At 38.5% G+C, this 11238-nt stretch overlaps 1 protein-coding gene across 3 annotated transcripts in view; it reads right to left on the bottom strand.

Annotated features, from left to right (window-relative positions):
- Positions 1 to 3231: 3231 nt before the first annotated feature.
- Positions 3232 to 11238, bottom strand: part of cadm2a (cell adhesion molecule 2a) — a 182654-nt gene continuing 174647 nt past the window's right edge. For all 3 annotated transcript variants that reach the window (XM_026329353.1, XM_026329354.1, XM_026329355.1), the window contains 2 exons: positions 7288 to 7410; positions 3232 to 6356 (listed from right to left, as the gene is read on the bottom strand). In XM_026329353.1, the coding sequence (XP_026185138.1) occupies positions 6238 to 6356; positions 7288 to 7410 (242 nt within the window). In that variant the 3' untranslated portion in view covers positions 3232 to 6237. The remainder of the gene's footprint in view (positions 6357 to 7287; positions 7411 to 11238) is intronic.

Below are 11238 nucleotides of genomic sequence, written 5' to 3'. Positions count from 1 at the left end.
ACAGCTGAAAGACTCCACACAGTGAACTGAATGGGACCATAATGCCACCACAGAGCACAGTCAGGGGGGCCAAGACACAACATGAATTATTCTTGATAATATAAATTCATGAATGTGTGTGTGTGTGTGTGCGTGCTTGTATGGACACATTTTACTCTGATACCATTCTTGTGAGGACATTTTGGTCAGTCCTCACAACCTTTTGTGGGTTATGACTTGGTTTTAGGGTTAGAATTAGGTTTAGGTTAGGGTTAGGCATTCAGTTGTGATGGTTAGGGTCTAGGGAACGCATTATGTCAATGAATGTCCTCACAACTATAGTGAGACGTGTGTGCGTATTGATCCTTGTGAATTCAGGTGTTTTCAAAGCTGTAGTATTTAGTAACAAAAATAGAATCAGGCTCATACAGATGTTTTGGCAACTATTTATTCAACAATTTTCATTTCATACATAGGAACAAACTAAATTAAATATAATAAATCCCACAGACAATGGGAGAAAAACACCTTTATTATGGTGCTATATATTGAATCAAGTCCTGTCAGTACAGCTTGATATGAAACCCTTTATTTCAACCAAGATACACCAGCAGCTGAACTCATGTGTCTAACTATTAATCCTGATCTTTACTCATTTTTACTGTGGATATTTTGTATTCAGTGAGTGATAGTGCGTTGTAACTCCATCTAAAGACTGATATAAAGATGCTCGGTGCTACAAGATAAACGAGGACAAAAGCATTGACTTGCTTACATACCATAGGCTAAAATTAGATAACACTGTGTATAAACACCTTTTCTATTGTTCCTGAAACTAATGAATATTTGCAGCATATTTCTAAATCTCAGTATTTCAAGTCAGTGATAATATCAAACAGCTTCCTTAGTCTAATATCCCAATGACAGCAAGATGACAGGATTACTGAAGAATCACTGAATAATTTTATTAACATTGTGATAATTTTGAACTCAACAAATACATGGTGTCATACAGGGCCTAGCAGAGTGAGAAGTGCTCGCAAGTCCCCATTTTAAGACAGAAAACAAACAAACAAAAAAGAAATCCCTAAATTAAAAATATTCCTGAGATGCAAAACAAAAGAAACGGATATAAAGAAATTGGGAAGAAAAAAAAAAACAAACATCATTACATGCGATTGTGTCACGTTTCTGTCATCACTGTGACAATATGGAGACTGGGCTGATTGATTCTAGTGCCACTGTTGAAGAGGAACAAAGAAGTGCGCTAAAGCCAAATTGTACAGCAAAGACAGATGAAAGGTCAGAGGAGGAGAGTTCCTCATTTTGACGGGTCACGTCATGCTCTCATGACACTGTCACTTCTGTGCTAAGTAGAATCATTAGAACAAAATGTAAACCAAGACATTAAAAAAAGTAAAATATTTTAGATATATTTATGACTCAAAGTGGGGGCATTACTTTTGTATGCATCCTTTTATAATGAGGGATACAGTTGATATTTTTAATTGACATGGGCCTCTAATTTCCTGAAACTGGGGACAAGTACTAGTGCAAACATGGGGCCAAATGCATGTATGTGCAAGACAGCCTGTAATATTTTGTGAGTAGATTTGCTCCAGTGCACAGTGTTGCAGGATGAATACACAATGCAGCATCAGAGTGTGGAGTTTAGTTTCAGTCACATTGGCTCATCTTTAAAAGGAGAAGGAGGAGGGTGAAGGAACAAACTGGAGGTGCAGAGTCGCAAGGCACAAGTAAACATCTCCTCAGATACTGCATGCATGGATATTCTCATGCAACCCCCCCACGGCCCCCTTTTTTGTAGTTGAATGTACATTGAAATCTTATGATATGATGTTATTTCAGGAATATCAGTGCACTTAACACTGACAGTAGCTTTTGATAAAGTTTGATAAATCTTGTTTTTATTATTATCTGTTTCCTGGAGCGTACACACAGGATATTTGCTGCTGTATGATGACTGCAGATTGCAATCAGCTGAAGCACAATAATCCAACAATTTACAAGAAGTCCTGGAACAGGTCTGGTATAAATCCCCCATAAATTTAACCCAGTACAAATTATTTTAATTACATTCAAATATGTAAAGAAGTTTTTTTTTTTTTTTTGGTTTTTTTTTTGGTTTTTTTCACAGTGAAAGAGGCCAAACTCAGCATACATCAATTTTTTTTTTTCCCCCCTCTGATTTCATGCAGGTCTGTATGTGCCTTTGCCAGCATAAAAGTAGTATGCAATGTAATGCCAACATTACTACAAGTATGTGTGGCTTAATCTATATAAATACATAACCTCAGCTTCACAACACCCACCTTCCAATGAACAAAGTGGGTGTATTTGATGCTGGGACATTATCAAACAGAGACAAATCCAAAAAATGGATCTGTGCTCACTAAAAATGGCGCTGAGTAGTGATAATACTGTCTTGCCGCCAGGATGAAATTAGAGGCCCATGATAGTGGATATTAATTGAACCAATATATGCTAGAAAAGCAAGGAGGCAACAGGTTTAAAGCTTAGTTTCAACCAGCAAGAACAATAAAATACGACTAATAACTGACCCCAAGGTGTAATAGAGCTACCTATAGTCGATTTTGTCATAATAAAATAGTGCATGATGGTATGTGCCAGGCTGTTAAAATAACAAATTAAAGAAGATTCAAGTTTGGTCTAACTATTATAAAAAGCCATTTGCAACAAATTAGCTCATTACTATCATGAACATATATTTACATGTGGTTTTTAGAACGAAAAACAAAAAAAAACCCAAACATTTCACCATCTCTAAGAAATATCCATCAAATTAGTCAGAGTGCATAATTCAGTAAATGGCACCTGTCTCATTTCTAATGCAAAAACCAATTTGTCATTGCAGACCTGTTTATTTGTGAGTGTTCATTTAATAAAAACCAATCAGCCTGTTTCTCTCACCTCAGATTCAATAAATCTGACTACTGTCTTATTATTAAGGTGTATACACAGGCATAACGCAACAGAGAATATGATTGACACTGGCATTGATTGAAGACACAATGAAAAGTAGTAGATAGAAGAAGAAAAAAAAAAAAAAAAAGAAGACACTACGTTATCGTGATCATTTTATCTCTACGCATTTATCATATACACCAGTCTAGAACAGTCCAGTCTGGATCTGCTGAAGGTGTCTGGTGATGCTGAACTGACACCTATGAACGGTATATTGATTGAAGTGAAATGGTAAAATATGGGAAAAGTTTCTGCGTTTTTTTAAAAAAACAAACAAACAATATGTAGTCAAAACATAGAGTGCAACCTGTCATCAGTGGTGATGGGCAAAAACTGAGGTGATTGATCTAATGAGCGCCTAACTTGTAATTCACTCCAGCAGTGCTTGAATTACAGCACATAGAGAAAGACCTTAGTTGCTGACCTTATTTGCATAATGTTGTAAATTGGCCACCGTATTGGAGACAGCTGGGCCCACTATTTTATTGCCCTTGGTAATAATTTGCTCCCTCTTAGTAGATTAGTGCCTTGCCTTAAGGTCTTTTGTTCCAAAGGCCTCAGTGTTTATCGCACTTTCGCAGGAAAGTAAATCAGCCAAATTCCTGCAAACGGATGAAAGACTAATAGCAGTGACATATGAAAAGAAATGGAGGTCATTTACTAGAATGTGTTACGTCTGACTTGGTGTGTGTGAAACTTTCATTGCCTCCAACATAAAGATAATGTTTTTTTAATACGTTTCAATTCTAATTTGCACTTTGAGGATTAGGCGAAGACAGATGCACATTTTCTTCTTTGGACACAATCACATTTTGTCACTGAATTCTGTAATTTAGTTCTTTTTATTTATTTATTCATTTATTTTTGTTTTACTAATCACATTTTTGAAAATACCAAATCCTTCAGATCTGTAACCCCTTTACAGCATCCCACAAACACAAGAAGCCAACTATTCTCCAAAATTAAATTAGAAATAAATTTCATTGTGGTTTTCTCTTAAATAGCTTCAAATTTAAATTAAGCATGAAAAAGAATATAATAAAAATAAAATTATGATAATGTGCATTACTAATGATTAGTCCTCACACATTATATACATGCCTTGTACCAAAACAAAATCCATTTGTTTGTTTTCTAATAGGGATTATGTGATGAAAAATGTAAATAGACAAGGTGGCTAATATACAAATTTGAAGGAATACGGGAGTCCAGAAGTTAACAGCAATTTTCACAATCAACCACATTTTAGCAGACGCAATATACAGCAGGGAGCTTAGAACCATTTCAACGAAAAATATCAGAAACATTTATTTTTATATAAAAACATGATTCAGCTTACATTTTCAAAAGGATGTGCTGTATTTTTCTCCAGAATTGAATCAAATACAGCCTTTGTCATCTTTCTATTACCCATATGAATAGAAGAACCATTTCCAAGGCGCTCTAGTAGTTCGCAAAGTAACACACTTACTCATTGAGAAATGTTTTGTGCTTCTCTATTCGTCTTCAGTTTTTAGGATTGGAAAGGAGGCCCCTGCAGATCTATGACCCAACACACACGCACAGTTTCCCTTTGTTTTTTTTTTCTTTTCTTTTTTTTTTCTTTTTGCTTGAAGACCCCATGAAATAGAACTCAAAGTTCACCTCATGCAGAGTGACTCCGACAAAACTGAAATAAGAAGAGCAGTTAAGCAGTCTGAGAGGTGCGAATGCATATCTGCAGTTCAACTAAATTGTTAGAAACTGGTAGAACAGAAATGTGGAGGTGGCAATACAAACACTAGAATTAGATTTGAGTTAAGCTAATGTCACCACTATTTTTTTTTTATATTAAATAATAATTTGATGGTTGCTTATTTATGAGCTAATAATTGATCAGAAATTTATATACAAACCACTGTGAAAAGCTGCCAGGACCTCAAGCTTACAAGAGGCATAAATTAAAATGACATTACTCAAAGGAAAGACAAAAATTAACACTACAATTCATCTACATACTGTAACCATGTCCTTGTTTTTGTTTCATATCGAGTCCTGATGGGTAATTCTGCAATCCATGGGGTCATTAAACCTCAAAATGTGACAGTGTGACATAAATACAAACAGAAATCTTGAAAGATAAAAGCTAAACTCACTTGAATACAATTTATACAGCTTTTAGAGAGAGGAACTCTTTCTATACACCTGAACCCTTTATGTGAGAAACAATCTACTGTAAGCTGTGAAGAGGACACTGAAGGTGGTGGTGCTAAAACTGCAACCTATACAGTGCAGGAATATACAGACAAAAGTACATAGGGACGGCAGATTTTAGCAAATGGTTGTATATACTGTATCTGATTGACTTTATTTGATGGAATGCTTCATCTAGCATTGTTCATATATTTTTGGTGTATTCTCTGCTCTAAACAATACCACACTACCCTTTATTACCCCTACCCCTAATAATGAAAATTGTATTATACACTTTTTCTGACACACTTTGTTACCGTGTTACACAAAACCTTCTTCTTATCTTACAAGGGTCAACTGTTTAATTACAAGTCTATTTAGAAGGGATGGGGTTGAGGGAGGTGGGTCATCTAAAGGTACCATATTCAGTGTGATAGGGATGTATAAGGCGTAAACAGCACAGATCTTCATTCAAATAATAATAATAAAAAAAATGCAATGCATAATCAAAAGCTGTGAGCTAAGCAATGAAATAATGGTCCAGTTAACCATCTATAAAGCATTTACATTGCTACTGACAGGTGATACATGAAGGCATTGACAGAAGTTCAATGGCGTCTGTATTTTTAGGCACCGTGTTGATGTGAGATACGATATGTGAATGTGTGTGAACAAGGGGGTGGGAATATAGAATGTATTTGGGTGTCTGCTTGGAGGGAAATTGGAGAGAAGATGAACAAGGGGTCATGTAAGAAGCAGTCATGGTAGATAAACAGATTTCAAGAGGAGAAATATGAGAAAAGGGGGCAACTTCAGCAGCTACAGCAAGCTGCCTGTGAAAACCAGCTGCCAAACTGAAAATAAAAGATGTAAGTGACAGAAATGAGCTCAACAAAAGGCGATAAGAAGAAAACACTTGGGGAACTTCTCTGTCTGTGGACAGCCTGCAGGTTCCTCATTGTCACGCAGGGACGGGGGTCAAGAGGTGGAGAAGAAAAGGAGAGACAGAAAGAGCGAAAAAGATACAGAGACCGAAAGAGGGAAAGGGGAAGGAGCGAGCTGCACTGCTCCCTCTGCAGTCTAAATGAAGTATTCTTTCTTTTCTTCCGCATGTGCGTGGTTGCCCTCAGCGTTGATGATGGCTGTGTCGGCGTCGGGCGCATCGTCCGCTCCTTTGGCCTCGTTTGTCAAGTACGTTCCTGAGGAAACGGGGAAAAAAAAACCAAACCTGTATCAAGGAAAACAAATACTGAGCAGCCCTGCATGGTTTTTGCAGCCTGAGGAGAAAAACAGATTTGAAGACATCAGTAATGCTACATTATTCATATTCACAATGATGAGACTGTAGGATAGTACAGGATATGTAAACACAGCACAGTAAGAGTGTACAGACTTGTAAATAAGCACAGAATCATTTTGCTCATTTTGTTTGCATCTTTTTCTTTAGCAGAGCTCTGACTGTATTAGCCACTAATGCCATATATTGTGTTTTTTCAGAATTAACCGGCCTGCTCGGAAATGTCATCAGTTTGCTTTTGAGTGGTTCTATGTATTTGGTTTTGCGTGCAGAGCCCTTAATACTTTGGAGGGTGTAAAAAGGAAGTCAGTCAGTTCTTGGCCGTAAGGGATACAACTTGCTTTATTAATTTTGGATACATTTGTTTATTTTGGGAATTTGACTTAATTAGAATTACAAATTAGCTATTAGCAGCTTGGTTTGCAAAGTACCCATAATCTGTGTTAAGATTTGAGTGAGTTAAGACTGAGAACAGGAGTGCAATTTGTGTGTGCAATAATGTCATTACCCCAATATAATATTATTATATTAAATAATTATTTAACATTTTTGGATTGTTTTGGAAAAGAAGAAGAAAATTCTAACCCAATGTGTGATTTGTGCACTGCAGTAATTGCATCCTAATGCACCACACATCAGAGGCACATGTCCATCATTGCTTCCTGTGTGTGCAAGACTCTGCCTTCATTCTTTGTTCAAAACCTTCAGGTTTGTCGTGCACTTGTAACTTGGGAATTGGGGATAGACACCGATTTCTAAGGGGAACACATAGGACATGCTTCTCTAGGTTTGTGAGCCTTGAGAGACTCAGGTGTGGTCCACTGTGGTTTTACCTTTATGCCTGGCCAGGTATCTTCCCAGGACAATGATTAAACACAAGGTGACAAAGACCACTACAGCCACCACTCCTCCGATCAAGGCGTGGTCAGTGCTGTGCTGCCCCAGGGCATTGGGATCTGAGGAAAGACAGAAAGAGCGAAACAAAGAGAGCAGGTGAAGGCATTGTTTAGGTGAGGGCAGAGGAACAGCAAAAGGCAGCCAATACAAAACAGTGCAAGGAGGAACGGTAGGTTATTTCTATCTTGTCCGTGCTCTAATGATTGTTTTACGCTGCTGCCATTCGTCTCTCCTTTTACATCATGCAATCTGAGCAGAGCTGCCTGGCTCTGAGAATAATAAAACAGAGACACAGAGAGGAAAAGAGATGTGCACCACTTTGACACAAAGAGCGGCTGTAGGCAGCGACACATTCACCCTGCTAAATGATGGAAAAAGAATGAAAGAGAGACTTGGGGAAAAAGACGTGAATAATTCAGGACCACCCCCACGGTGCCGCAGGAGTCCCCAACATGCAGACCGGGGCAGCAATGGAAGACTAGTACACAGTAAATAAATCATCACATGGAAAATAAAAAGGAAAGATCAATCTTTTTCTCTGTCTTGGCGATGGAGGATTGTTGTTAGGAAAATGAATTAGGTGTCAGAGAGTTGTTACACATCCTCAGCTTTTGGAAAAGCAGTACAACTGATGGTCAAGTCATGAAAGAGTGAAGAATCTGAATGATGAGCCTGTTTGCGAAACCTCATGCAAAAACCCATCAAAGGGTTCTTCTTCTTTCAACAGTAGCTTATTTCCTTTATTCACCTCGACTTTTCCAAAAAGTCTGCCTTGCAGCCTGTTCAAGGTAAGGATGTGCTACTGACAGTGTGGACACTCTATAGGTGAATTTAAAAAGTTGACATTGACAGCGCTGGGGGAGATGGTTAATGGAATATCTGTATTATTTATATCAGTGAGGAATTAGCACTGATTTCGATCTCCTCCTCTGAGTGCCAGGGCATGCCATACACAACCATGTCACTTTCTGTGTGTGTGTGCGTGTGTGTGTGTTTGTGTGTGTGTCTGGACTCATAACTAAAATATGGCAATGTCAGAGAGGGGTGAGTGGTTATAGAAGGCTAGTTTAGACATACAGTGCACGTCATACATTGACACTGTTTCTCTTCAGTATTCTCCTTTTCTTTCTCTGTCCGCCCATGTGGCCAAATTGAACAGCTGGCTTGCTCTCGCTCCATAACTCTCCATCGTCTGAGTGACCAGGCCGTCACACTTCGCTGCCTCCCAGTGGACAAACGCGCACACACACACACACACACACACACACACACACACACACACACACACACACACACACACACACACACACACACCAACAAGAACGCTCATACACACAGATGTGTGTAGCATGGTTTCACTGTGCTGCAGTTCTGCTTGGTCAGTGGACCAGAGAGTAGAGGAATGTTCCCCTGGCACGGCCCAGCAGGGCAAGGACTCTGGCGTTTAGTTACACACATGGCTGTGTCTCTTCACCTCTATCTGTCAGGACAGGGAATGTTTTTTTACCATCATATACACGCACCGTCTGACTGCTGCGCTTCAGTCCGGCTGTCACATCCCAGTGCAACCACAAACATGCCATGACGTACAGCCGTATGTCTGTCTACAGTTTGCTGCACACATTGGCCATCCAATATGTTTGTGTCAAATCTACGTGGCTGGGTTGTAATCAAATTCCCATGGCACTTCCAGAACATGTCTGGTCTTGTGCTCTTGCTCTGAAAAGGTTGTAGCTTCCTTCTTTGTGAAGGACAGCTACTGAGGAGAGTCGGTTATATGTATATGTCACAATAGTGGATCTATCAGTGTCACAAGTATCTGTATGTCGTGTAGGATAATACACTTCTCTTTCACTGATTTGTTCCACAGCTCATTCTCCTAAACATTGCTGAAACACCTTCTTATTGTAAATACTATTGTTTTCTAATAGGCTTCCGAACTTTCAAACAATTGAGCTGGACCGTGGGTAATGTAGGCACCAGCGATCTCGTTTATCAATGCATGCACAGACTAAATGTTCAAAGTGGCATATGCACAATTTCAGATACTGCACAATGATAAATCTCATCTGTTCTATATCCATATGCACATGCAGGTGTAGGCTCATATAACGCTACATACAGAAAAGCCTTAAAAATGCTAAATATGGACAGCCACACTCCTTTGAATGTCTTGTTTCCTTGTTGTGGAATAAAGTATCAATGGAAAAAATGCATTTGCTAAGGTGTCATCAGAGGCATGTGGACAGACTGATGGACACAGGCTGTGTCATTCCAGTGATCCTACCTGCTTATGTTGTGTTATCCATTGTGTTTCAGTTTTTCTGTTACTTCCACGCTTCATTGCTGCCATACAAGTGGTTTCTACGAGACCGCAAGTGATGTGGTGTGCACAAATCCTCATGGGCTCCCCACTGTGCACCCATGGGGGGATTGTATGAAATGAAGTTGTGGCTGTTGTCAGCACAAAAGTGTGGAGACAAGAGAGTGACATGATTTTTGCAACGTGTTGGGGAAATAAAAGATTTACAGAACACAAACTAGATATTTGACACAAACCACTTGAATGTCATTTATCAAAACATAAATAGCAGGAGCAGTAGTATACAATATAGCCACTATTACATATTTGATACTGGAGTTGTGGTTTGGATGTCTATAATTTAGGAGTCTCTTTGTCTGCAATTACTGTATACTTGCCACCCAGTAGGAATTTGTTGTACACCTTGTCAGGATCAGTACACACATCTTCAAGCACAAGTAGAAACTGACAAAATCACTTTTTTTTTTTTTTTCACAGAAATGAGCATGTGATCGGTTGATAAATAATTAAGCCCCAGGTTTTGTTAAGGATGAAGAATGCACAGTCAAAAAAACAATAACTGGTTCTTTTGCATCCTTTTTGATCTTTTAAAACAACCCATCATGAGTACAGTACTACATCAGCATAGGGTTTACAAGCCAATATATTTTGTGTTTTTTTTTTTTTTTTTTTCCCTCAGCAGTTTAGGCTGTTCCATGAACTTACTCATGAAGCAGCAGAAGCTTGTGACCTAAAGACATATAACTTACAAAGTGTAAATGCAGTTAACTCGAGTGTTTTGGCCTTTAAGTGCAAAACATGGTTTACCTAGTGTGTTCTTACGCATTCTGTTCTAGTCCACTGCTACTCCCAGAAATGCAGCAAGGGCATACAAAGACACAGAGAAAGGAAATGGAAAAAATAGAGATTGATGGACAGGGAAAGGCTAAAATTTCAGCTGGAAAAAGACAGAAAAAGACAAAAAAACACAAGAAGGAAAGGAATCTAGAGTGGAGAGTTATACATTTTTACGGCTCCAGAACGCATTATCTTTTAATAAGAGCACATACATTCCTCTCTGTGTGATTTAATATGAGAGCGTGGCAGAGCAAACTCCTCTTTTAATATTTATAACACTCTCCTTGTCGTCTGGCCTTGTGAGTTTGGCTTGTTTAATAAATTAGAGGGGTTCAGGGCTTCTGTGAGCCACTGCTTGACTGGACTGAACCAAAAGTGCTGCTCTCAAACTGCCCCACTAATTTCTAATCTGATCTGTTTCACTGATGCTGGCTCAATATGAGTTTACTGTGAAAGGACAGTGATAATGTGTGGGTTTTTAAGGGCGTATAATGGTGGAAGATGGAAATAATATAGTTATGTTATCTGCTCAGATTAAATTATGTAATTACAGTGTCACATTTCTGAAATAATGTGTCAAAAGAAAAACATGCATGCAGCATGTTTTAGATCAGACTTCCAAAGTGATTCACTGTTCACCATTCATCACGTGAATGTGACTAAACAATTTTTAGTACTTGATAGATCCCAAAAAGGTGGTACACAGATTTGAAAATTATGTGCAAAG

This window comes from Mastacembelus armatus, chromosome 14 (assembly GCF_900324485.2).
Source record: "Mastacembelus armatus chromosome 14, fMasArm1.2, whole genome shotgun sequence".
NCBI classification, from domain to species: domain Eukaryota; kingdom Metazoa; phylum Chordata; class Actinopteri; order Synbranchiformes; family Mastacembelidae; genus Mastacembelus; species Mastacembelus armatus.
The sequence above is the reverse complement of the archived record's forward strand: the minus strand, read 5'-3'. Positions and strand labels throughout refer to the sequence as shown.